Source organism: Oncorhynchus clarkii, chromosome 17 (genome assembly GCF_045791955.1).
Source record: "Oncorhynchus clarkii lewisi isolate Uvic-CL-2024 chromosome 17, UVic_Ocla_1.0, whole genome shotgun sequence".
NCBI lineage: Eukaryota > Metazoa > Chordata > Actinopteri > Salmoniformes > Salmonidae > Oncorhynchus > Oncorhynchus clarkii.
In genome coordinates, this window is record NC_092163.1 from 1,528,779 (window position 1) to 1,556,471 (window position 27,693).

Below are 27,693 nucleotides of genomic sequence, written 5' to 3' on the forward strand. Positions count from 1 at the left end.
TGTCCCTCATTTCCTCAAGAGTTTCACTCCAACACTCAGACATATTTTACAATATATTTGTGTTTAGTGAGTCTGCCAGACCAGAGGCAGGAATGACCAGGGATGTTATCTTGATACATGCGTGTCTTGAACCATTTTCCTGTCCTGCTAAGCATTCAAAATGTAATGAGTACTTTTGGGTGTCAGGGAAAATGTGTGGAGTAAAAAGTCCATGATTTGGAGTAAAAGGTGGTCAAAAATTTAAAGTACAGATACCCCCAAAAACTACTTATGTAGTACTTCAAAGTATTCACACTGCACCACTGCAAGAAATCCTAAATCTATTGCCTTTAACTTCCAGAGCGCATGTCGGCGCTAACCCGGAAGTAGGAAGCCAACGAGAGTTTGACAGTTTATTTAAATGTACAACATTGTAACGTTAGCATTGCTATTTGTAAAAAAGAATACAGTAACTTTCGATTAAATATTCTCAGGTGTTGGTATTTCCCATCCTACATCCAACGATACGCGAGGTTACGACCTACAGCATTGGCAGTCATCATAAGTTAAAACTAAACTAGATTTATATCTTAATTTATCAGTTAGCTAGCTAGCTCAGGGATTGATTTACAATGGAAGAGGTAGTAATCTGAACATGTGCTAGCCACATCACTTTTCTGCTCTGCAAACTGCTCGTTTGTTGCTATACCAAATGGTGCGGCTAGCTTGCAAGTCGAGTTGCTCAACGCATGCTAGTAACAGCAGTACTAGCTAGCTACGTTTGTGTTGCTTGATGATGCGACTTTGTTTTCTAGTAGGTATCTAACGTTAGCTAACTGGCCAGTGCTAGCTAGCTAGGTGAATGAAAATACAATAAATTAGCTGCTGTAATTTGGTTTGCATTGATTGATCGTTTTTAAACCAAGTATTTTTAGTTTGAACGGTTTCTTTACTGAGAAATGGTAATTTCTATAACAAGCAGAGACATTGCCTTGCTGTTGAGGATGGTGTCATATTGCTTAGTCCATCTTTCATAAGGTAGCTTGTTGTGAAAACTGCGCTGTAACTCTTCATCATATAGAACTCTGAAGACCCGTCCAGCCCGTCTCCATCTTGCTCCACCAAAACCCAACCCACGGTGTCCCCGGGTCCTGACCGGAACCATGGTGACCAGGAGGACAGTAACCATGGTGATCAGAAAGACACACCGCAGGGTCAGGAGAGGGTTACTGTGAGTCTGGACACCAACAGTGAAACACCAACATTTAATATCGTAGTCAAAGAAGAAGAAGACTGGGAACTAGATAATACAGGTGGGTAGCTGGAGCCAGGCTAACTTGGGATGGGTCCCAAAGGGAATACTAATCCCTATCTACTACACTGCTCTCTATGGTCCATCGGGCTCTAATCAGAAGTGGTGCACTATATAGGGAATAGCGTGGCATGATTTGGGACTCAGTCTTGTGTGTTGCCATAAATATGAGAATGGGAATAGCACGGGAGGTGGTGTAAAACAATGGAGAAACCCAGTAGGTACAATAAACTTAGACTCAGTCCCAGCCATCACTCTGCAGGCGAGGAGATGCCCTCAACATCAGGAGAACCTGAGTCTGACTCAGTCTCACTGACTATCTGTCCTGTCTCATCCCTACAGGAGAGAGTCCCAGCCATCACTCTGCAGGCGAGGAGATGCCCTCAACATCAGGAGAACCTGAGTCTGACTCAGTCTCACTGACTATCTGTCCTGTCTCATCCCTACAGGAGAGAGTCCCAGCCATCACTCTGCAGGCGAGGAGATGCCCTCAACATCAGGAGAACCTGAGTCTGACTCAGTCTCACTGACTATATCTGTCCTGTCTCATCCCTACAGGAGAGAGTCCCAGCCATCACTCTGCAGCCAGGGAGAGACCCTCAACATCAGGAGAACCTGAGTCTGACTGAGTCTCACTGACTATCTGTCCTGTCTCATCCCTACAGGAGAGAGTCCCAGCCATCACTCTGCAGCCGGGGAGAGACCCTCTACATCAGGAGAACCTGAGTCTGACTCAGTCTCACTGACTATATCTGTCCTGTCTCATCCCCACAGGAGAGAGTCCCAGCCATCACTCTGCAGCCGGGGAGAGTCCCTCTATAACAGTATCAGGAGAACCTGAACAACACCAGATGAAACGCAGAACGAGGCAGAAAAAGACCCACCCATGCCCAGATTGTGGGAAACACTGCCAGACATTATCGGCACTACAAATACACATGAGAACCCACACAGGAGAGAAGCCTTATACCTGCTCTGAGTGTGGGAAGGGCTTCACTCATCAATGTAGTTTGAGATGCCACCACCAGAAGAAACATTCTGAACAGATTAAAACTGACCCGGATGACAAGATTGGCTGCTGTTGTGGACAAGAGTTCTCTTCCAAGAATGTTCTGGAGGTTCACTTGAAGACAAACACTGGAGACAAGCCTTACACCTGCTGTGTGTGTAAGAAGACCTTTACTCATAAAGCATTACTGAAAGTACACCAGCGATCCCACACAGGAGAGAAGCCTTTCTCTTGCTCTCTGTGTGAGAAGAGTTTTACTCAAAAAGGGAACTTGACAACACACGAGAAGTCGCACGCCGGAGAGAAACACCCTTGCTCAGTCTGTGGAAAGAGTTTCACTCAGAAAGGCTATCTGAAGATTCATCAGCGGCTTCACTGTTCCGACGGGGAGTTGAGTTCCTCTGTATCAAGAGCACTTGAACACCGACAGAGGAGAGCTAAGGCGACTCACAGATGCCCAGACTGTGGGAAGGAGTTCCCTCAAACATATTACCTGGACAGACACATGAGAACACACACAGGAGAGAGGCCTTACCAGTGCTCTGTGTGTGGGATGAGTTTCACGCAGAAAGGGAATTTAAAAACGCATCAGAAAGTGCACACGGGTGAGAACACGTTATGCTGTCATTGATTTATTATTGATTAATCATGATTGATGATGACAGCCTACACTCCTAACAGCTTCACATTAGCACGTTGCATTAGCTTCACATAGCACGTTGCATGTAAACTTTAATGGAAGTGGTAGGACCCTGGTTTGCAAGCTACAAATAGTGTGTGGGCTACAGAGTGAAAAGAAAAAATGAAATGGCATTAAAACAAATAGGGCATTTAAATGACATTAAAACAACTAGGAAATAGGGTATCTGAAATAGCTCACCCTGTTTCTTTCCCACAGGAGATTATCCCAGCTCCTGGTCCACTGGTGAGGGGAGTCCCTGTACATCGGGAGAAGCTGAACAACACCAGGATAACCACGCGGACGTCACATCTCACGGCTGCCTCGTGTGCGGCGAGGAACACTCTAACCTCCCAGAACTACACAAACACATGAGATCTCACACGGGAGAAAAGTGCCTCGCCTGCCCTGTGTGTGGCAAGACTTACCCCAGAGAATTTGACCTCAAAGTCCACCTCAGAACACACACAGGAGAGAAACCTCACGAGTGCATTGAATGCGGCAAGAGCTTCGTTCGTAAACAAGGGCTCCGGCAGCACCAGAGGACACATGACGCCAAGCCCATCGGACCGACCCGCCAGTTAAGCAGGCCAAAGCAGTTAACCAGGGCTCAAATGTCCAAGAAAGTGCCAAAGATGGAGAGTGATGCAGGACTGCCAGTACTATGACAATTAGCTGCAACTTTGTCTCTTAGTAGGTAGAGTTCTTCTTCTCGCTGAAGCTGTGTCTGTGTTGTCGCCATCTCTGATCAGTTAGATAATCATGCTAACTCTCACTCATCTCATCAATCAACATATTATGATCAACAAAATGGGGGGGGGGGGGGGGGGGGGGGGGGTCGATTTTTCATCAATGCTGTGATGGTGCTAAGAAATCAACCGTGACTTGTAGCCCACTTGTGAAATGTTCCTCACTGAGAATAACCATGGCATGATTAATAAAGTAGCATTCTGGTTATGGTTCCTGTTGTCTTTCCCTCCAGCTCAGATGGTGGCAGTAATGTCCAGGCAGGAGAGGACCTGAAGGACACAAGGAAATAGTCATGTAGCTAGCTAAGCTGACGTTGGATACGCGGTTGTTTACGTTCTCACTTCACTGACTAACGTTAGCTTGCAACTAGCTAGCGTAACCTTTCTTTGAGCTGAACGCAACAAGGAAAGAACAACATTTTTGTTCTTCGTAGCAAAGCCAGCAACGGTGGATTAATGCAGGCACAGCGTCCTTCTCGAGATAATTTCGAGTTCATTCACAATGCAGGAGGTTAGCTAACGTCAGCTAAGTAGCTAACTGGTTGGAGCCATAGATATCCTATTAAATTACAAGAGGGGCTACGCCATAAACCCTCAAAGTTCCATAGTGGAGCCAAAATGGCAGCCATCTTGGTCAGGGAGAAATACAAAACCAGTCTTAATTGGTATGAAAGGCAGTAGGTGATGCATTTCCTGCTTTTACTGATGCAGGAAAATACAAGTAAGGCATGTGATGTATCAGAAATGGTGTCATAAATTACATTCAACCTAAAATGATTGGTTATAATTATAAATACCTGTTATACAGGTTTTATACAAATGTTCTGTATAAATTGTCTCTAAAATATTTGCAAACAGACCATAAATGTCTCCATTTTTTTTTTATTGGAAAGCTGTGACTGCTATTATATCATACAATATTAGTACTTGTTGCATTTACAAGTTGTCTAGTTAATTTAAACAATTGATGTAATCATTCCTGTAAAACTGCCTGGCTAGCGAGCTAACACATATACAGTGCAGATACATTATTCACATTAGGTGAGATTCTACATGTTATTCTATGTGTAACTCACAGAGATCCTATTCAATTAGATTAGGTGAGATTCTACATGTTATTCTGGGTGTAACTCACAGAGATCCTATTTAATTAGATTAGGTGAGATTCTGCATGTTATTCTGGGTGTAACTCACAGAGATCCCATTCAATTAGATTAGGTGAGATTCTACATGTTATTCTGGGTGTAACTCACAGAGATCCTATTCAATTAGATTAGGTGAGATTCTACATGTTATTCTGGGTGTAACTCACAGAGATCCTATTTAATTAGATTAGGTGAGATTCTGCATGTTATTCTGGGTGTAACTCACAGAGATCCTATTCAATTAGATTAGGTGAGATTCTACAAGTTATTCTGGGTGTAACTCACAGAGATCCTATTCAATTAGATTAGGTGAGATTCTACATGTTATTCTGGGTGTAACTCACTGAGATCCTATTCAATTAGATTAGGTGAGATTCTGGGTGTAACTCACAGAGATCCTATTCAATTAGATTAGGTGAGATTCTGCACGTTATTCTGGGTGTAAGAACCTGTGACGGAAACCATGACTGCTAGACTGTAAGTCAGGTTTAGGGTCATTTGAATTGAAGGCAGTGAATTCAGGAAGTGATTTGAATGTAAAATGGAAAAACTTAATTTAATTTTTTTATTCATCTTTTATTTTTCAACTTATTGAGAAGTCATTGAAAATAGATGCTTTTTCTTTCAATTATTGAATTGGAATGTCAGTTTACATCCTGAAAGGATTGACTTAAACTCAAATTGAACCCAACCCAGGTGTAAGTGGTTATGAGTGACTGAAAGTCTGGTTTATCACACATAGTTTAGCACAGCTCAACATTAGTAACGTTACATCATGGAACACTTCGCATCAAAGAAACAACTGTACCGGTACGCCCCTGTATATAGCCTCGCTATTGTTATTTTACTGCTGCTCTTTAATTATTTGTTACATTTTTTTGTGTGTGTGTATTTTTTCTTAAAACTGAATTGTTGGTTAATTAAGGGCTTGTAAATCAAATCAAATCAAATTTTATTTGTCACATACACATGGTTAGCAGATGTTAATGCGAGTGTAGCGAAATGCTTGTGCTTCTAGTTCCGACAATGCAGTAATAACCAACGAGTAATCTAACTAACAATTCCAAAACTACTGTCTTATACACAGTGTAAGGGGATAAAGAATATGTACATAAAGATATATGGATGAGTGATGGTACAGAGTACGCGTTTGTAAGTACGCGTTTCACTCTAAGGTCTACTATACCTGTTGTATTCGGCGCATGTGACAAATAACATTTGATTTGATTTGACAATGGCAGCACTACTATCTCTGCCCTCTTTCAGAAGTGTGCACGTGGTCACGACCCCTCGTGCATTTAAAGCCATTGGATTGGTGCAAGCATGGCTCGAGGGAGTTTCCACCATATTCCTTTTCCACCAATCCATTCCTTTAAATACACGAGGGGGAGTGCGCGAGTGCACAAGGATAGCGAATCCGAATTTCTTCAGACATGTTATATTTCCCACCACCTGTTCGTCTGTTACGTGTTTCGTTCCTGATATATTTTATAAGAACAAAACTAAGGGCACATCTGCACAAAGCTTCTGTTTGGTCATAAAGAATTACTTCAAACAACCCATTATTTTCTTGTCATCCATTTTAATTGTCTGTATTATTATTATTTCACCTCATTGATGTTACTTATTGTGCCAAGAAATCCACAGTGACTTACAGACCACTAGTGACATGTTACTCACTGATCATATGCATGTCCTGATGGAATGAATACAAGAGCATTGTGGGGATAAACATCTTACGTGTTTATTATCTATAAAACATGTGATTTAAGAAACTGTGTCAGTAGGCTACTTAGTATACTGATATATTGTAACAGGCTTTGAACATTGTCTTTCCCATCCAGCCCAGATGATGACAGTACAGGTGCATCCAAGAGGCTAAAAAAAACAGCTTCTATTTCCAGGTCATCAGATTGTTAATTAGTCACCATTAGCCGGCCTCTGCCCAGTACCCTGCCTGGTACTCTACACTGCACCTTACAGACTGCTTCCTACCACTGGTCACTTTAATCATATTTACCTACTGTTTTACACACTTCATATGTATATACTGTATTTTAGCCAATGCTAATGCTATATTACTACTGCTATACACACCTTGTATATTAATATACTGTCTATACACACCTCCACATATTGACATTCCTGACTTGGACCATTGCTCGTTCTCATATTTCTTAATTTCCACATTTTTTATTTTGGGGGGGATTTTGTATTGTTTGGTATTACTGCACGAACTAGAAACATAATCATGTCACTGCACCTGCGATAACGGCTGCAAAAGATGTGCACGCCACCAATACAATTGGATTTGATTTACTAAAGCGCACCAAGAAGACCAAACACGGAAGTAGTAATGCAGCTAGCTGACGTTAACTAACCAGTTTATTTATCGCACTTCAAAGCATTGTAGCTAGTTCCATACAGCTAATATCACTAGATATAACTTATGATAGGGTTATGGTAACGTTAATTATTATTCACTGGCTGGACTAGTTAAAGTATGGAACTATGAAACGCAGGATTTCCGCCTCTGCCAGTTTAGGAGCTACAATACTAGCCAGTTGTAGCAGCGCGCTATCGTTAGATAACATTTCTCCCTCACAGCACAGCAAGAGACTGGAATAACTCTGGCACAACAACATATTCTTTGAGATATATGAATCCCATTCATAATGCATGAGGTGAGAAGACAACCTCTTAACTTATTAGTTTGCTAACGTTAACTAGCTAGCTATATTAGCTAACTAACGCATTTAGCTATGCAACTTCACTTGTCAAGAGTTGAATAAGTCGATAAGTTGTCAGGACGGTCAGCTAGCTAGTTATCTAAAAAAAATAATACGTTATCAACCCTAACTAGGCTAGTTGTTAGGACTGTAAACAAAGCTTAATTTACATTATTGATACATTTTGTGATGTGCTCTCCTCACCTTTTTAATAGTTTGATGAACGCCAACAGTCAAAATGGCGGAGTCCTGGCTGTAACCATGGTGACCAGAGCAGCAGACTCCAGGGTCCCGAGATGGTCCATAGATTTAACATTGTATTCAAAGAGGAGCCAGAAGGTGACGATCATGCACCTTGTGGTCAGAGTAATACTGGTGAGCGTGCAATGCCTTTCAATCGTTGTCCCATGTAGCTGGACACAAGAGAGAATAATCAGACAAAGACCCAAGGTTTTACGTCCCAAATGACAACCCTTTAGTGCAATACGTTGATGCCGTATATAGGGAACAGAGTGCCATTTGCAACGCATATCATCTTTGTGGAAACTGCTTTTGTATCGTCAAGAGCATTAAAGGGTCAGCTGTAGCAGCAACCAGTGAGCAGACCGAGATTGGCTTCATTCGTTCATGCTGATAGTCCAATAAGATCCCACTTGAGAAAAAGATCCACCTTGTCCTCTGAGAGGTCAGGTGGAATCATCCCCATACTGCTTAGACCAATCAGATCTCAACGAGTGTTGAGAGGGTCTGTTTGGAACTGGGCCTCTAATGTGGTTCCCATTGGCGCTAGACGGACCGGACTCTTCCCCTATATCGCCACAGGAGAGAGTTGCCGCCGTCACTCTGACAGTGAGGAGGTTCTACCTCAGGAGAACCTAAACAATAGGACCAGTCCAAACACACATCCAAGAAGATACACACGGCTGCAGAGAGTGTGGAAAGGAGTTCCCTACCTCGTATAAACCACGCGGACACCAACAGATCCACCAAGAGGGTGAAACCTTACCGATGTTCTGCATCCAGGAAGAACTTGAAGCTACACCAGGTAGTGCACACAGGAGAGAAACCTTACTCCTGCCCTGTCTGTGGCATGGGCTTGACTCAGCAGGAAGATGTGACTGCCCACACTGTAGAGAGAGTAATGACACTGAGGAGGAAGAGAAGGAAGAAGAGAAAAGGGAGGAGGAAGTAGGTGGATTGATACATTCTGAAGGAGAATTAGGTCATTTGGATTCTCTTCAGCTTGGTAAGTAGTGGTTAAAGGATAGGCCCCAAATGGCACCCTATTCCCGACATAGTGCACTACTTTACCCTGTGATACATCCCCAATGGCAACCTATTCCCTACATAGTGCACTACTTTTGACTAGGGCCCATAGGGTTCTGGTCAAAAGTAGTGCACTCTAAAGGGAATAGGGAGTCATTTGGGATCGACTCAACCAATACTACCATAGCTATTGACCTATTTGCTCTATTAGTAAATCCATATTATTTTCCCCCCCACAGGAATGAGTCCTGCCTCCAGCCACGGCAGTGAGGAGACTACCTCTACATCAGGAGAACCTGAGCAACACCAGGAGAATCATCAGACAGCCACGCCGTCTCACCGGGAGACTCATCAGACAGCCACGCCGTCTCACCGGGAGACTCATCAGACAGCCACGCCGTCTCACCGGGAGACTCATCAGACAGCCACGCCATCTCACCGGGAGACTCATCAGACAGATAAATCGTCTCACCGGGAGACTCATCAGACAGCCACGCCGTCTCACCGGGAGACTCATCAGACAGCCACGCCGTCTCACCGGGAGACTCATCAGACAGCCACGCCGTCTCACCGGGAGACTCATCAGACAGCCACGCCGTCTCACCGGGAGACTCATCAGACAGCCACGCCGTCTCACCGGGAGACTCATCAGACAGCCACGCCGTCTCACCGGGAGACTCATCAGACAGCCACGCCGTCTCACCGGGAGACTCATCAGACAGCCACGCCATCTCACCGGGAGACTCATCAGACAGCCACGCCATCTCACCGGGAGACTCATCAGACAGCCACGTCGTCTCACCGGGAGACTCATCAGACAGCCACGCCATCTCACCGGGAGACTCATCAGACAGCCACGTCGTCTCACCGGGAGACTCATCAGACAGCCACGCCATCTCACCGGGAGAATCATCAGACAGCCACGTCGTCTCACCGGGAGACTCATCAGACAGCCACGCCATCTCACCGGGAGACTCATCAGACAGCCACGTCGTCTCACCACTGCTGCTGTGCCTGTGGACAGGAGTTCCCTGGTGCCTATGACCTCATGCTACACCAGAGGACTCACTATATAAGGAACAGGGTTCCATGTGGGGGACATACCATGACTGCACACCAGCAAACATCCGCTGTGAAGAGAGAGCGTGGTCACACTGAGGAGGAGGAGGAGGAGGAAGGAGAGGAAGTTGGTAGATTTATTAAACGTGAAGAAGCAGCTACTTGGGATCCTCCTCAACTCGGTAAGGGGCTGGGATATGATGCTATTAAAGAACACAAATGTTGGTCCTAAATGGCACCCTATCCCCTACATAGTGCACTACTTTTGACCAGAGCCCCCATAGGGAAAAGGGTGCCATTTGGGACACTATACTATACCACCATAGGGGTTGGGTTAAATGCAGAAGAGCCATTTCAGTTGAAGGCATTCAGTTGTACAACTGACTAGGTCTCCCCCTCTCCCTTTCCTTTCCGTTTCCATAGTAATGGACCTACAAGGTAACTGCTAAAAAAGAGGAAGCACCAACATAAAGTGTTTTAATTGGCCGTTGGGCCACAAGCCAGAACATCTTTAATGTGCCTTGGCATGAATTCTACAAGGGTCTGCAACTCTCTTGGAGGTGGGCCACCATGAGACAGAACAGCTTCAATGTGCCTTGGCATGAATTCTACAAGGTTCTGGAACTCTCTTGGAGGTGGGCCACCATGAGACAGAACAGCTTCAATGTGCCTTGGCATGAATTCTACAAGGTTCTGGAACTCTCTTGGAGGTGGGCCACCATGAGACAGAACAGCTTCAATGTGCCTTGGAATGAATTCTACAAGGTTCTGGAACTCTCTTGGAGGTGGGCCACCATGAGACAGAACAGCTTCAATGTGCCTTGGCATGAATTCTACAAGGTTCTGGAACTCTCTTGGAGGTGGGCCACCATGAGACAGAACAGCTTCAATGTGCCTTGGCATGAATTCTACAAGGTTCTGGAACTCTCTTGGAGGTGGGCCACCATGAGACAGAACAGCTTCAATGTGCCTTGGCATGAATTCTACAAGGTTCTGCAACTCTCTTGGGGGTGGGCCACCATGAGACAGAACAGCTTCAATGTGCCTTGGCATGAATTCAACAAGGGTCTGGAACTCTCTTGGAGGTGGGCCACCATGAGACAGAACAGCTTCAATGTGCCTTGGCATGAATTCAACAAGGGTCTGGAACTCTTGCAGGGATATGACACCATTATTCTACAATAAATTACATCATATTTTGTTTTGTTGATGGTGGTGGGAAAACACTGGCTCTGGCCCTGCTCCAGAATCTCCCATAGTTCAACTGGGTTGAGATCTGGTGACTGAGACGGCCATGGCATATGGTTTACATCGTTTTCATGCTCATCAAACTATTCAGTGACCACTCGTGCCCTGTGGATGGGGGCATTGTCATCCTGGAAGAGACCACCCCCATCTGGATAGAAATGATTTGCCAAAGGTTGACAGTGATCAGTCAGAATGGTGGTGTATTTATTGGTGTTTATCTTGTCCTCTAAGGGGTTGATTGGACCTAACCCGTGCCAGGAAAATGCTCCCCACAACATAACGGAGTAGCCACAATACTAATTTACTCAAGTGTTTATTCAACTTTATTTTGGTAGTTACCTATAGGTCTAACAGCAGCCAGAATCCTAATTGACTCAAGTGTTTCCTTTATTTTGGCAGTTATGCCAAATATGCTCTATTAGTAAATCCATATTATTTCCCCCCACAGGAATGAGTTCTTCCTCCAAATGGCCCCCTATTCCCGACATAGTGCACTACTTTACCCTGTGATACATCCCCAATGGCACCCTATTCCCTACATAGTGCACTACTTTTGTAGTGCACTCTAAAGGGAATAGGGAGTCATTTGGGATCGACTCAACCAATACTACCATAGCTATTGACCTATTTGCTCTATTAGTAAATCCATATTATTTTCCCCCCCACAGGAATGAGTCCTGCCTCCAGCCACGGCAGTGAGGAGACTACCTCTACATCAGGAGAACCTGAGCAACACCAGGAGAACCACGACACAGCCACGACGTCTCACCACTGCTTTGGCTGTGGACAGGAGTTCCCTGACGCCTACGACCTCCTGTTACACCAGAGGACACGCATGGAGAGAGGCTTCTACAAGTCTGTCTGTGGAGAGCTGTTCTACCAGAAAGAGTTACTCAAAACACACCATCAGAAAGTTGACACAGGTGAAAAGCCACAGAGATCCTTTTTAAAATAATGAGATTCTTGTGTGTGAGCAGCTATGAAGGAAACCATGACAGCTAGAGTGTAGCCTAAGTGATTTGAGTGACTGAAAATATGGTTTATCACACTAAGTTTACCACAGCTCAACTTTAGTAATGTTGCATGTAAAACTCAACTACTGTACCAGTCAAAAGTTTGGACACACCTACTCATTCAAGGGTTTAGAACACCTACTCATTCAAGGGTTTAGAACACCTACTCATTCAAGGGTTTAGAACACCTCCTCATTCAAGGGTTTAGAACACCTCCTCATTCAAGGGTTTAGAACACCTCCTCATTCAAGGGTTTAGAACACCTCCTCATTCCAGGGTTTAGAACACCTACTCATTCAAGGGTTTAGAACACCTACTCATTCAAGGGTTTAGAACACCTCCTCATTCAAGGGTTTAGAACACCTCCTCATTCAAGGGTTTAGAACACCTCCTCATTCAAGGGTTTAGAACACCTACTCATTCAAGGGTTTAGAACACCTCCTCATTCAAGGGTTTAGAACACCTCCTCATTCAAGGGTTTAGAACACCTCCTCATTCAAGGGTTTAGAACACCTACTCATTCAAGGGTTTAGAACACCTACTCATTCAAGGGTTTAGAACACCTACTCATTCAAGGGTTTAGAACACCTCCTCATTCAAGGGTTTAGAACACCTACTCATTCAAGGGTTTAGAACACCTCCTCATTCAAGGGTTTAGAACACCTACTCATTCAAGGGTTTAGAACACCTCCTCATTCAAGGGTTTAGAACACCTACTCATTCAAGGGTTTAGAACACCTACTCATTCAAGGGTTTAGAACACCTACTCATTCAAGGGTTTAGAACACCTACTCATTCAAGGGTTTAGAACACCTACTCATTCAAGGGTTTAGAACACCTCCTCATTCAAGGGTTTAGAACACCTCCTCATTCAAGGGTTTAGAACACCTCCTCATTCAAGGGTTTAGAACACCTACTCATTCAAGGGTTTAGAACACCTCCTCATTCAAGGGTTTAGAACACCTACTCATTCAAGGGTTTAGAACACCTCCTCATTCAAGGGTTTAGAACACCTACTCATTCAAGGGTTTAGAACACCTACTCATTCAAGGGTTTAGAACACCTACTCATACTATTTTCTACATTGTACAATAATAGTAAAGACATCAAAACTATGAAATAACACATATGGAATCATGTAGTAACCAAAAAAGTGAAATCAAAATATGTTTTATAGGGCCTCCCGGGTGGCGCAGTGGTTAAGGGCCAGCTGTGCCATCAGAGCCCTGGGTTCGCGCCCAGGCTCTGTCGTAACCGGCCGCGACCGGGAGGTCCGTGGGGCGACGCACAATTGGCCTAGCGTCGCCCGGGTTAGGGAGGGCTTGGTCGGTAGGGGTGTCCTTGTCTCATCGCGCACCAGCGACTCCTGTGGCGGGCTGGGCGCAGTGTACGCTAACCAAGGTGGCCAGGTGCACGGTGTTTCCTCCGGCGCATTGGTGCGGCTGGCTTCCGGGTTGGATGTGCGCTGTGTTAAAGAAGCAGCGGCTTGGTTGGTTGTGTATCGGAGGACGCATGACTTTCAACCTTCGTCTCTCCCGAGCCCGTACGGGAGTTGTAGCGATGAGACAAGATAGTAGCTACTACAACAATTGGATACTACGAAATTGGGGAGAAAAAGGGGTAAAATTAAAAAAAAAATAAAAATGTTTTATATTCTTATATTCTTTAGATTCTTAAAAGTTGACTTGATGACAGTTTTGCACACTCTTGACATTCTCTCAACCAGCTTCACCTGGAATGCTTATCCCGACATATGCTGAATACTTGTTGCCTGCTTTTCCTTCACTCTGTGGTCCAACTCATCCCAAACCATCTCAATTGGGTTGAGATCATCTTCTTATTATTGGTGTCCTTTAGTAGTGGTTTCTTTGCAGCAATTCGATCATGAAAGCCGGATCCATCTCCTCTGAACAGTTGATGTTGAGATGCGTCTGTTACTTGAACTCTGTGAAGCATTTATTTGGGCTGCAATCTGAGGTGCACGTAACTCTAATGAACGTATCCTCTGCAGCAGAGGTAACTCTAATGAACGTATCCTCTGCAGCAGAGGTAACTCTGGGTCTTCCTTTCCCGTGGAGGTCCTCATGAGAGCCAGTTTCATCATAGCGCTGGATGTTTTTTTTACGACTGCACTTGTAGAAACTGTCAAGGCAAAGGGAGGCTACTTTGAAGAATCTCAAATATAAAATATATTACGATTTTTTTTTTTTTTTTTTTTGTTACACTTTTTTGGTTACTACATGATTCCATATGTGTTATTTCATAGTGTTGATGTCTTCATTATTATTCTACAATGTAGAAAATAGTAAAATAAAGAAAAACCCTTGAATGAGTAGGTGTTCTAAACCCTTGAATGAGTAGGTGTTCTAAACCCTTGAATGAGTAGGTGTTCTAAACCCTTGAATGAGGAGGTGTTCTAAACCCTTGAATGAGTAGGTGTTCTAAACCCTTGAATGAGTAGGTGTTCTAAACCCTTGAATGAGGAGGTGTTCTAAACCCTGGAATGAGTAGGTGTTCTAAACCCTTGAATGAGTAGGTGTTCTAAACCCTTGAATGAGTAGGTGTTCTAAACCCTTGAATGAGGAGGTGTTCTAAACCCTTGAATGAGTAGGTGTTCTAAACCCTTGAATGAGGAGGTGTTCTAAACCCTTGAATGAGTAGGTGTTCTAAACCCTTGAATGAGGAGGTGTTCTAAACCCTTGAATGAGGAGGTGTTCTAAACCCTTGAATGAGTAGGTGTTCTAAACCCTTGAATGAGTAGGTGTGTCCAAACTTTTGACTGGTACTGTAGTTGAGTTTTACATGCAACATTACTAAAGTTGAGCTGTGCATTGCATCAAAAATCAAATCAAATCAAATTTTATTTGTCAAATACACATGGTTAGCAGATGTTAATGCGAGTGTAGCGAAATGCTTGTGCTTCTAGTTCCGACAATGCAGTAATAACCAACAAGTAATCTAACTAACAATTCCAAAACTACTACCTTACACTTGTGTGTATAAGGGGATAAAGAATATGTACATAAGGATATATGAATGAGTGATGGTACAGAGCAGCATAGGCAAGATGCAGTAGATGGTATCGAGTACAGTATGTACAAATGAGATGAGTATGTAAACAAAGTGGCATAGTTAAAGTGGCTAGTGATACATGCATTACATAAAGATACAGTCGATGATATAGAGTACAGTATATACGTATACATATGAGATGAATAATGTAGGGTATGTAAACATTATATTAGGTAGCATTGTTTAAAGTGGCTAGTGATATATTTTACATCATTTCCCATCAATTCCCATTATTCAAGTGGCTGGAGTTGAGTCAGTGTGTTGGCAGCAGCCACTCAATGTTAGTGGTGGCTGTTTAACAGTCTGATGGCCTTGAGATAGAAGCTGTTTTTCAGTCTCTCGGTCCCAGCTTTGACCTCGCCTTCTGGATGATAGCGGGGTGAACAGGCAGTGGCTCGGGTGGTTGTTGTCCTTGATGATCTTTATGGCCTTCCTGTGACATCGGGTGGTGTAGGTGTCCTGGAGGGCAGGTAGTTTGCCCCCGGTGATGCGTTGTGCAGACCTCAACCATCAACCAATGGTTGCGTGCCATGTCATCGACTGTACAGTCGGGCATCAGATTGCCGTATCCTATGACGTGGTTTGATGATAATGTTTATGTTAAACACCTATCCATGCGCCGTGAGGTCTGGCATGCGTCTGCAATGCAGTCAGCCTGGAATGTGACCATTGATAACTCACTTTTTTTTTTAAACATGTTGGCCTTTTTACTAGTAAACCGACCCATGCTGGCGTACTAAATAGTATGCAGAAATATATATATATTTAAAGTGTTATAGTATGTCTTCACTATTGATTATCAGCTGTGATCAGACACGTGAGTCAGGAAAAAACGTGTGAATTCTACTAGAACAAACGTGGAAATGAGTGTGCCGTTTGAAGTACGTAGTAGACTAGTATGGGTATTCGGACACGGCCACTGTCTTTGTTTCCTGCATCAGGAATACCTGGACAACACCGGACGAATCCCAAAGCTAAGAAGTCTCACGACTGTGTCGTGTGTGGAAAACAGCTGTCGGAAGCAATGAAGCTGAAGAGGCACATGAGAACACACACGGGAGAGAAACCTCACGGCTGCTCTGTGTGCGGCAGAGGATTCACGCAGAAAGGAAATCTGAAAACACACATGAAAACACACAGAGGTGAGGAGAAACCTTAAATGACTGTCCCTGTAATAACTATGCATAGCAGTAACTATGGAAACGTTTGTCATCTGTCCCTGTAATAACTATGCATAGCAGTAACTATGGAAACGTTTGTCATCTGTCCCTGTAATAACTATGCATAGCAGTAACTATGGAAACGTTTGTCATCTGTCCCTGTAATAACTATGCATAGCAGTAACTATGGAAACGTTTGTCATCTGCCCCAGTAATAACTATGCATAGCAGTAACTATGGAAACGTTTGTCATCTGCCCCAGTAATAACTATGCATAGCAGTAACTATGGAAACGTTTGTCAGCTTGAGTTTATTATGCAAAAAAAATATAATTCAGACATTACACTTGAAATTTACACTTTAAAACAGTTTTATCTGATTTTTTTTTAAATAATGTTGAGTAGTTCTGAAAAGATAAACATTTATGTCCTAGTAAGTGTTTGACTGCATTTCCATTGGACTTTCTTACTTCTTCACGAAGTACATGCTGGTTTGACCGACTTCACACCATGTCTTCCACGCAGGGCTGAACCCCAGATTGTGGTCGGCAGGAGAGGACAGTCCCTCTACATCAGGAGAACCTGAACAACACCAGAAGAACCACACAGCTAAGACATTTCAGAATTGCATAGAATGTGGGGAGATGTGCCAAACTCTACCAGCACTAAAAAAACACATGAAAACTCACACCAGTAAGAAGCCGTCTTACCAATGCTCCCTTTGCGGGGCGGAATTCACTGAGAAAGGGCAAATCCAAGACCACCAGTTACAGCATGTTGGAGAGAAGCCGTACTCCTGCCCTGACTGTGGGAAATGTTTCGTCAATGAAAGCTACATTAAAATTCACCAGCGAACACACACTGGAGAGAGACCCTACAGTTGCCTTGTGTGTGGAAATAGTTTCGTGAAAAAAGCATACTTAAAAAGTCACGTACTGACACACACTGGAGAGAAACCGTACCTTTGCTCCATCTGCGGGAAGACATACAGTCGAGAAGGAACTTTCAAAATCCACCAGAGAGTTCACACGGGAGAGAAACCGTACCTGTGCACTGAATGTGGGAAGCGTTTCAGCTGTAGAGCAAACCTTTATTCACACAACAAGAGACACGCTGGCAAGCCCATAGGACCTAAACGGCAGCTAGGCAGACCGAAGCAGCTGCCAAAATGACAATGGGACAGGACAAATGAACTTGTGTCACGTCTCTCCTGATCACCAACAAAATAGTTATGTTAAATCTTGATTATGCATTTCTCATAAACGGACATAAAACAATACAATATTAAGCATCTGTGGATGTCTGAAAGACTGAAGACCCAAGAAACTGCCATAGGGGAAACAGTGCTGGTTAAATTAACTTACGCAGTGACTTCATTTTGTCTAAGACATCACAGCAGAGTTGAAAAATATATGGCCCGTGGAAATCAAGAGAGAGGTGGTCCACGGAGAGAGGTGGTCCACAGAGAGAGGTGGTCCACGGAGAGAGGTGGTCCACAGAGAGAGGTGGTCCACGGAGATAGGTGGTCCACAGAGAGAGGTGGTCCACACAGTGAGGTGCGTTGCTGCGGATCTGACTGGCTCCCTCCGAGACCACGAATGCGTCCTCCGCTCTCAATACCATCTGTTCTGTCTCAACTCTCAGACCACCTTCCATCCGTCAGCTCCCATCCGTCAGCTCCCATCCGTCAGCCCCCATCCGTCAGCCCCCATCCGTCAGCTCCCATCCGTCAGCTCCCATCCGTCAGCCCCCATCCGTCAGCCCCCATCCGTCAGCTCCCATCCGTCAGCTCCCATCCGTCAGCCTCCATCCGTCAGCTCCCATCCGTCAGCTCCCATCCATCAGCTCCCATCAATCAGCTCCCATCAGTCAGCTCCCATCAATCAGCTCCTATCCCTCAGCTCCCATCAATCAGCCCCCATCCATCAGCCCCCATCCATCAGCCCCCATCCATCAGCCCCCATCAGTCAGCTCCCATCAGTCAGCTCCCATCCATCAGCTCCCATCCGTCAGCTCCCATCCATCAGCCCCCATCAGTCAGCTCCCATCAATCAGCTCCCATCCATCAGCTCCCATCCATCAGCCTCCATCCGTGCAGATTTGTATGTTTTTTGGGGGGTTCAAGCTTGTATGTGCTGATACTGAGTTTTTACCTGCCAAGTTTTATTGGTATGTAACTGTTATGAAAGTTGTCAATTTGTTTTGGTATTTAAACACCACTTTAAATGTGTACATGACACTGGAACAACATTTCCCCATGGGAACATTAAAGTCCGTAAAGTAGGGTCTACATGTAGTAATAACAGAGTGGTGAGGAGGAGCTCCACCTACATGTTATAATAACAGAGTGGTGAGGAAGAGCTCCACCTACATGTTATAATAACAGAGTGGTGAGGAGGAGCTCCACCTACATGTTATAATAACAACAGAGTGGTGAGGAGGAGCTCCACCTACATGTTATAATAACAGAGTGGTGAGGAGGAGCTCCACCTACATGTTATAATAACAGAGTGGTGAGGAGGAGCTCCACCTACATGTTATAATAACAGAGTGATGAGGAGGAGCTCCACCTACATGTTATAATAACAGAGTGGTGAGGAGGAGCTCCACCTACATGTTATAATAACAGAGTGGTGAGGAGGAGCTCCACCTACATGTTATAATAACAGAGTGATGAGGAGGAGCTCCACCTACATGTTATAATAACAGAGTGGTGAGGAGGAGCTCCACCTACATGTTATAATAACAGAGTGGTGAGGAGGAGCTCCACCTACATGTTATAATAACAGAGTGGTGAGGAGGAGCTCCACCTACATGTTATAATAACAGAGTGGTGAGGAGGAGCTCCACCTACATGTTATAATAACAGAGTGGTGAGGAGGAGCTCCACCTACATGTTATAATAACAGAGTGGTGAGGAGGAGCTCCACCTACATGTTATAATAACAGAGTGGTGAGGAGGAGCTCCACCTACATGTTATAATAACAGAGTGGTGAGGAGGAGCTCCACCTACATGTTATAATAACAGAGTGGTGAGGAGGAGCTCCACCTACATGTTATAATAACAGAGTGGTGAGGAGGAGCTCCACCTACATGTTATAATAACAGAGTGATGAGGAGGAGCTCCACCTACATGTTATAATAACAGAGTGGTGAGGAGGAGCTCCACCTACATGTTATAATAACAGAGTGGTGAGGAGGAGCTCCACCTACATGTTATAATAACAGAGTGGTGAGGAGGAGCTCCACCTACATGTTATAATAACAGAGTGATGAGGAGGAGCTCCACCTACATGTTATAATAACAGAGTGGTGAGGAGGAGCTCCACCTACATGTTATAATAATAACAGAGTGGTGAGGAGGAGCTCCACCTACATGTTATAATAACAGAGTGGTGAGGAGGAGCTCCACCTACAGTGGGGGGGAGTATTTAGTCAGCCACCAATTGTGCAAGTTCTCCCACTTAAAAAGATGAGAGAGGCCTGTCAATTTTCATCATAGGTACACTTCAACTATGACAGACAAAATGAGAGAAAAAAATCCAGAAAATCACATTGTAGGATTTTTTATGAATTTATTTGCAAATTATGGTGGAAAATAAGTATTTGGTCAATAACAAAAGTTTATCTCAATACTTTGTTATATACCCTTTGTTGGCAATGACAGAGGTCAAAGTCTTCACAAGGTTTTCACACACTGTTGCTGGTATTTTGGCCCATTCCTCCATGCAGATCTCCTCTAGAGCAGTGATGTTTTGGGGCTGTTGCTGGGCAACACGGACTTTCAACTCCCTCCAAAGATTTTCTATGGGGTTGAGATCTGGAGACTGGCTAGGCCACTCCAGGACCTTGAAATGCTTCTTACAAAGCCACTCCTTCGTTGCCCGGGAGGTGTGTTTGGGATCATTGTCATGCTGAAAGACCCAGCCACGTTTCATCTTCAATGCCCTTGCTGATGGAAGGAGGTTTTCACTCAAAATCTCACAATACATGGCCCCATTCATTCTTTCCTTTACACGGATCAGTCGTCCTGGTCCCTTTGCAGAAAAACAGCCCCAAAGCATGATGTTTCCAACCCCATGCTTCACAGTAGGTATGGTGTTCTTTGGATGCAACTCAGCATTCTTTGTCCTCCAAACATGACGAGTTGAGTTTTTACCAAAAAGTTATATTTTGGTTTCATCTGACCATATGACATTCTCCCAATCTTCTTCTGGATCATCCAAATGCTCTCTAGCAAACTTCAGACGGGCCTGGACATGTACTGGCTTAAGCAGGGGGACACGCAGGGGGACACGTCTGGCACTGCAGGATTTGAGTCCCTGGCGGCGTAGTGTGTTACTGATGGTAGGCTTTGTTACTTTGGTCCCAGCTCTCTGCAGGTCATTCACTAGGTCCCCCCGTGTGGTTCTGAGATTTTTGCTCACCGTTCTTGTGATAATTTACACCCCACGGGGTGAGATCTTGCGTGGAGCCACAGATCGAGGGAGATTATCAGTGGTCTTGCATGTCTTCCATTTCTTAATAGTTGCTCTCACAGTTGATTTCTTCAAACCAAGCTGCTTACCTATTGCAGATTCAGTCTTCCCAGCCTGGTGCAGGTCTACAATTTTGTTTCTGGTGTCCTTTGACAGCTCTTTGGTCTTGGCCATAGTGGAGTTTGGAGTGTGACTGTTTGAGGTTGTGGACAGGTGTCTTTTATACTGATAACAAGTTCAAACAGGTGCCATTAATACAGGTAACGAGTGGAGGACAGAGGAGCCTCTTAAAAGAAGAAGTTACAGGTCTGTGAGAGCCAGAAATCTTGCTTGTTTGTAGGTGACCAAATACTTATTTTCCACCATAATTTGCAAATAAATTCCTTAAAAATCCTACAATGTGATTTTCTGGATTTTTTTTCTCATCAAAAACTTTGATCATGGTAAAGTTATTAATTACACTTGCATTCATGGTTTACTGCATTTCCTATGATACATAAAAGGACATCAACAATGGAACTTAAAGGAATACCTCTGTAAATGTTTTAGAAGAGGTAGTATGTTTTTCTTATTTTTAAAGCCCAAACAAACAACTGCTGATGCTGTAAATGAGTGAGCTAAATAAAATGACTCTTCATCTGTAGCTGTCCCTGCCAAATGAATCACGACCACCTGACTCAGCTGTAGCTGTCCCTGCCAGCTCTGGGATTTGAACTTGCAACCTTTCGGTTACTAGTCCAACACTCTAACCACTAGGCTACCCTGCCGCCCCGTATCTGTCCCTGCCAAATGAATCACGACCACCTGACTCTTCATCTGTATCTGTCCCTGCCAAATGAATCACGACCACCTGACTCTTCATCTGTATCTGTCCCTGCCAAATGAATCACGACCACCTGACTCTTCATCTGTATCTGTCCCTGCCAAATGAATCACGACCACCTGACTCTTCATCTGTATGTGACCAATACAATTTGATTTAACTGTCAACCCGTTCATACAAAAAAAACTCCTAGGCAAGAATGTGATCAGAGTATAATAATTTATGTGTGAAACAGACAAAGTGCAATACCTTTCCCAGTAATATATATACAGGAAACACTGCTATGGAATTCTATGGAGTCATTTAGAATGTTTGAAGACGAGCCTTTCAGAACCTGGAATCAGAACCTGGAATCAGAACCTGGAACTGATCCAATACTTTGTCCAGTGGTCCAGTGACAGGAGGTCAGTTGTATCGAGTTCTACTTCATGGGCGGGTGTCCCGATTCTCCACAAGTGTGACAAATTTGAACACTTTGGAAGAATCTTCAATTGCCTTTGATTCCTCGCGTCCTCTCTCCTCGCCTCCTTCTCAAAACCCATTGGATAAGAAAGTCAGAGCGGATGGGGAACCTCTGACCTTCTCATCCAATGGGTTTTTGAGAAGCCGACGCGAGGAAATTGAGATTCTCCTATTCTGGAATGGATTTGACCAATGGTGGAAGCTCTCTTCAGCCCGATGCTTGTAACAATCCCCTGCGTTTAGATCCATGTCGGAACGGTGAGGGCCAAGGGGATGTGATAGGTGGGTGGGGGTGTTGAGATCTGTCAACGTGGAACGGTGAGAGCCAAACGGGATGTGATAGGTAGGTAGGTAGGGGGGGGGGTTTGGACGGGGGTTCTAAGTCTAGGGTTCTGTTCCAATACTTTACAGAGATGCACAGTAGAGCTGCGGGCGATATGGTCACTAATCTCCATATCGTCATAAATTGCCTGAACTGATGTGGATAACGACATACGGAACAATGCGTTTATATCATCAACGAGCTCCGCGGTTTTAATCAATTATCCTTTTAAAAATACTACTACTAGTTGGATGGTTCTAGCCATGAATTGTCCCATGAACAATCAGCCATTTTAACAAACCTGTTTCAGTTGAAACGTTCTAGTGTATTTATCCTAATGAATGACAGAGCTAAACGCCCTGCAATAAAGTGATTGGTATGTTCGCTGTAGATCATTCTGGGTTTAATGTCCCAGCTCTAGTACACATAGCCTGTAGTCTTGTGGTAGCACAGCTGGATCCTCTATGCATGCCTCAGGCCTCCCCACTGGAGTCCAGGGTTCAATCCCTGCATCTACTCTTCACTGTCTTCCCTTGTCATCTGTCTCCGTTTCTACTTCTAACCTGTCTCCATTAAAAACAATTACAACATGCTTCTACACCTGCGTTGCTTGCTGTTTGGGGTTTTAGGCTGGGTTTCTGTACAGCACTTTGAGATATCAGCTGATGTACGAAGGGCTTTATAAATACATTTGATTTGATTTGAAATATACCCCCCTTTAAAAAAAACACATGCTTCACATCTTGTTTCCTTGAAGTAGTAAACACATCTGGTGTAAACCAGGCTACAATGGAGTGTGATGTGAGTAGGGATAAGGGACATGCTGATTGGGTGGTGGGTCGGGATAAGGGACATGCTGATTGGGTGGTAGGTAGGGATTAGGGAGTCTTGGGACAGAGACAGGCGGAGTTTGCCTGTGTGTCTCCTGATGTTTCTTCAGACTGCTCAACTGAGCGAAGGCTTTATCACACAAGCGGCACTGGAACGGTTTCTCTCCTGTGTGGGTCCGCCTGTGGTTTTTCAGGACATTCCCATCACGAAACCTCCTCCCGCAGTCAGGGCATTGGTACGGTTTCTCTCCAGTGTGGATTCGCAGGTGAAGAGTGCAGTGGCTCTTACTTGTGAAGCTCTTGTCACAGTAAGTACAGCAGTAAGGTTTCTCACCCGCATGAATCCGGAGATGAAGTTTTAAACTTCCTGTCAGAGAGAAACTCTTCCCACACTGAGGGCAAAGGTAAGGCCTCTCTCCAGTGTGCTTCCTCTGGTGGACTAGTAAATTACGTTTAGTGGAGAAGGTCTTGTCGCACTGTGGGCAGTGGACACGGCTGTTGTGGGTCTTCTGCAGGTGATCCTTCAGAAGAGCCTTGGTAGAGAACTTCTCCCCACAGTGGGAGCATGGAAGAGGGCCTTGGTGCATACGGACTGGACCCAGTGTCTCCCCTTTGTGGTTCTTCAGGTGGTGCTGCTTTAGCGAGATTGTATGACGAAACTTCATCCCGCACACTGAGCAGTGATAGGGTTTCTCTCCCGTGTGAGTTCTCATGTGTCTCTGTAAGAGTCCTGATTGGGTAAAATCCTTACCGCAACGAGGGCAGACGTACGGTTTCTCCCCGGTATGGATTCTCAGGTGTATTTTAAGATTGTCGGCATATCTGAATCCCCTTCCACATTCAGAGCACACATGTGGGTTCTTCAGAGGATCACTAGGCGGGTGTCGTGTCTTAATGTGTGATTCCAGTCTTTCTGCAGTTATGAAGCTCTTCTTACATTGACCACAGCGGTGAGGGTGTTCTGTGTGAACAATTTCCTGGTGATGTTTCAGGCTTATTTTTACACGGAAATTCTTCCCACACTCCGAGCAGTGGTAAGGTTTCTCACCTGTGTGGGTTCTGATGTGTTTCTGTAAGTTTCCAGAATCATTGTAGTCCTTCCCACAATGATGGCAGACGTACGGTTTCTCCCCAGTGTGAGTTCTCAGGTGTCTCTTAAGACTGCCAGCCTCACTGAATCCCTTTCCGCATGTAGAGCACACGTGTGGTTTCTCTCCAGTCAAGTTATCTCTGTATCTCTTCAGGTACTGTAGGTGTAGTTTTAGACTTCTTGCTGTGGTAAAATTCTTCCCACAGTGATCACAGATATGGGAGCCATCTCCTGAGAGGGGTTCCTTACGTTGTTTAGCATTAGGTGTGCTGCGAAGCTTCTCTCTTGTGTGTTTTCTCTGTTGTAGTCTCTGTTCGCGTGAGGTAGCAAAGCTCATCCCACAGTCGTCAGAGGAGAAATGGTAAGGTTTCTCTCCTGGATGGACGCTCTTCTGAGGGACAACGACCTCCTCTCCTGGGTGAGCTCTTTTGATGTGTTTCTTCAAGCCTCCAGATTCAATAAAGTCCTTCCCACAACGAGGGCAGTGGAAAGGTTTCTCTCCCGTGTGAGTTCTGATGTGTCTCTTTAAGGTTCCAGATTCAGTGAAACCCTTCCCACACTGATAACAAACGTATGGTTTCTCCCCAGTGTGAGTTCTCCAATGTATCTTAAGACTGTAGGCCTGAGAGAATCCCTTTCCGCATTCAGAGCACACGTGTGGTTTCTCTGCAGTGACGGTATCACTGAATCTCTTCAGGTACTGTAGGTGTAGTTGTAGACTTCTTGCTGTGGTAAAATTCTTCCCACAGTGATCACAGATATGGGAGCCAGGCCTGTCTCCTGAGAGGGTTTTGTGTTGTTCAGCATTAGACCAGCTGTGGGGTTTCTCTCCCGTCTGTGTTGTCTTGTGTATTATATGGCTACTCTGCCCCGGTGTCTTCCTGCAGTCGACCAGCCGCACAGACACCCTCTTCTGACTCTGCAGTAAGATACTACTGGGAAAGGCACAACCTGGAGACTCTGGGCGAGGGGAGGGGGGTGGTGGGGGCTTGTCCTGGAAATCCTTAAAAAAAGAGACAGACTTAATCAGGGTAATACTCTCAAAAGTATTTCCTTGATTCCTTTGACTCCTTTTCAAAAAACATTTCAGGAGAAATTCCAAGAGGATGAACCTTGAATGAACCTTGAGGTCAAGGAATAATTTTATGACTGGAAAAATAAATACTCACCTCTCTTACTCTCTGCTCTGGAGTGTGCCTCTCTGGATCTGACTCTGCCTCCAGCCCATCGCTAGCCAACCAATCCTTTTCCTCCACGTCCGAGTCTTTGTCGCAGTCTGCAGCGTCATCATCGGATTGGCTGGAACTCAAGTGTTCCGCCTTCAGTCCATTGCTAGGCAACCAATCGCTGTCCTCCTTGTCGCATTCTTCGTCATAGTCGATAGCATCATCATCATCGGACTTGCTGGGACTAATTTGTGCCCCACTAGCATCCTCCAGCATCCTTCTGATGTCCTCTTTCAGATGGAGTAACCATGACACTCCCTGCTCCTCCGATTTGATTGAATCCGTATTGTCCCACATTTCCTCCATGATTCTACGCCTTAATAAGCGATGATTCATCCCTTTAATTTCAGAGCCATCTTTGCCATGACGTTCACACAGGTAGCGTAAATTGTCCACGGTTAAAGTGAATAAACTCTGTTCAATTTCATCAATCAATGTTTCCTTCTCTGAACTGAGTGGATTCATATTGTTCTGCTCGTGTGGCCACAATGACAATGCAGTCAATGGCAGGACTTTAGAGAACCTGTAAAAAAAGATTTATACATCACAACACTCATCTGTAATTTCACGTCCTCATTAGCTGATATTTAAAACACGTCACCAGGCGTTGTGAGATCTGGCAGCCGTCTACAAAGAAGCCTGGGACGTGACCGTCGCTCTGTTAGCCGTTTAGCAAGTTAGCTGGCTACTTAGCTTAGCTAGCTATTCTGTTCACGTTGTGTAGGGGACCCAAATCAGTTCAATCGATTTACAGATCCTGGAAATACACATTCACAGCTTGAACGTGTAGCAAAGTTGGGAGAATGAACCTCATCTTACAGTATACATAAACACTACAACAGATCTAGCTAGATAGCGGTGTACAAAGCAGCTACACGTTAGCGTAGCTAGATCAGCATGTGCTAACTTAGCTAGCTACCCATGTGGACCTAGCCATCTAGCAGCTATATTGCTGACTATGCCTATCTACAAAGCGAATATAAATGGTCTATATATGCAATTATAATATACCTGGCTGCTTTTAATAACTCTGTTCATATAGTCTGTGATTTTCCTTCTGATGTTTACATTTTGACCACAATTCTACTGGCAGCAGTTCGATGACGTCGCATTCTGCTTCTTCTTCTTCTTCTTCTTCTTTGTGATCTAACGCCGGTTGGCATCCAATATGTTGCATTACCGACCCCAACTGGACTTTAATATAAATCCATGATACTTTGTGATACAAAACGGGAAAAGGGGGAAATTAAAAAATAATAAAATAAAATATTTTTTATAAACCCTTCCGACTAACCCAACACTCATTCATAACCGCAGGGCTCTCCAGAGGGTGGTGCGGTCTGCACAACGCATCACCGGGGGCAAACTACCTGCCCTCCAGGACACCTACAGCACCTGTTGTCACAGGAAAGCCAGAAATATCATCAAGGACATCAACAACCCGAGCCACTGCCTGTTCACCCCGCTTTCAGCCAATCAGCATTCAGGACACAAAATACCCGGTTTGTAATTTAAAATAACTTTATATTCTCGTAGGCTTTTTCATTCAAGTTTAATTCATCCCGGGTTATATCACACAAAGATGGTTCAGTAGAGGTCTTTGAAGCAATGCAGTTTCACCCCCTCTCTCTCTCTCTCTCTCTCTCTCTCTCTCTCTCTCTCTCTGTCTCTCTCTCTCTCTCTCTCTCTCTCTCTCTCACTCTCTCTCTCTCTCTCTCTCTCTCTGTCTCTCTCTCTCTGTGTCTCTCTCTCTCTCTCTCTCTCTCTCTCTCTCTCTCTCTCTTTTGTGAAAATGCTTTCTGGTTGCACAATATTACAAAATGTAGCCTAATCGCAGGAAAAACTCTGCATTGAAAGCAACTGCTGGAGAGAAAATTATCAACCAGTGTTGTTTATATTGGAGAGAAAAGGATCAACCAGTGTTGTTTCTATTGGAGAGAAAAGGATCAACCAGTGTTGTTTCTGCTGGAGAGAAAAGGAGTAACCAGTGTTGTTTCTATTGGAGAGAAAAGGATCAACCAGTGTTGTTTATATTGGAGAGA

The 27,693-nt window shown here is 44.5% G+C and overlaps 3 protein-coding genes across 3 annotated transcripts; 2 read left to right on the plus strand and 1 right to left on the minus strand.

Moving 5' to 3' along the window:
• Positions 1 to 381: 381 nt before the first annotated feature.
• Positions 382 to 3,936, plus strand: LOC139370036 (oocyte zinc finger protein XlCOF6-like). The gene is made up of 4 exons (XM_071109333.1): positions 382 to 620; positions 1,061 to 1,292; positions 2,066 to 2,905; positions 3,199 to 3,936. Exons 1-4 carry the CDS (start codon positions 612 to 614, stop codon positions 3,645 to 3,647), a joined length of 1,530 nt encoding a protein of 509 aa, XP_070965434.1. The 5' UTR covers positions 382 to 611; the 3' UTR covers positions 3,648 to 3,936.
• Positions 3,937 to 7,210: 3,274 nt separating this feature from the next.
• On the plus strand, positions 7,211 to 17,693 carry LOC139370039 (oocyte zinc finger protein XlCOF6-like). The gene is made up of 5 exons (XM_071109340.1): positions 7,211 to 7,557; positions 7,818 to 7,977; positions 11,844 to 12,098; positions 16,202 to 16,402; positions 16,945 to 17,693. The coding sequence occupies exons 1-5, from the start codon at positions 7,549 to 7,551 to the stop codon at positions 17,589 to 17,591; spliced, it is 1,272 nt and encodes a 423-aa protein (XP_070965441.1). The 5' UTR covers positions 7,211 to 7,548; the 3' UTR covers positions 17,592 to 17,693.
• A 4,228-nt stretch (positions 17,694 to 21,921) lies between these two features.
• Positions 21,922 to 26,794, minus strand: LOC139370032 (zinc finger protein 420-like). Its single transcript, XM_071109328.1, has 3 exons — positions 26,663 to 26,794; positions 25,595 to 26,174; positions 21,922 to 25,428 (listed from the first exon to the last, which is right to left on the minus strand). The coding sequence occupies exons 2-3, from the start codon at positions 26,114 to 26,116 to the stop codon at positions 23,290 to 23,292; spliced, it is 2,661 nt and encodes an 886-aa protein (XP_070965429.1). The 5' UTR covers positions 26,117 to 26,174; positions 26,663 to 26,794; the 3' UTR covers positions 21,922 to 23,289.
• Between the last annotated feature and the right edge of the window lie 899 nt (positions 26,795 to 27,693).

What these genes read in the sequence shown, in the direction of transcription:
- LOC139370036 (XM_071109333.1), top strand. An exon ending in CTGGGAACTAGATAATACAG is followed by an intron (nt 1,293 to 2,065) that starts GTGGGTAGCTGG and finishes TCATCCCCACAG; the next exon opens with GAGAGAGTCCCAGCCATCAC. An exon ending in GCATCAGAAAGTGCACACGG is followed by an intron (nt 2,906 to 3,198) that starts GTGAGAACACGT and finishes TCTTTCCCACAG; the next exon opens with GAGATTATCCCAGCTCCTGG.
- LOC139370039 (XM_071109340.1), top strand. An exon ending in CCATCAGAAAGTTGACACAG is followed by an intron (nt 12,099 to 16,201) that starts GTGAAAAGCCAC and finishes TTCCTGCATCAG; the next exon opens with GAATACCTGGACAACACCGG. An exon ending in ACACATGAAAACACACAGAG is followed by an intron (nt 16,403 to 16,944) that starts GTGAGGAGAAAC and finishes TCTTCCACGCAG; the next exon opens with GGCTGAACCCCAGATTGTGG.
- LOC139370032 (XM_071109328.1), bottom strand. Translation starts at nt 26,116, where the DNA reads ATGAATCCACTCAGTTCAGAGAAGGAAACATTGATTGATGAAATTGAA. An exon ending in CAGAGCAGAGAGTAAGAGAG is followed by an intron (nt 25,429 to 25,594) that starts GTGAGTATTTAT and finishes TCTTTTTTTAAG; the next exon opens with GATTTCCAGGACAAGCCCCC.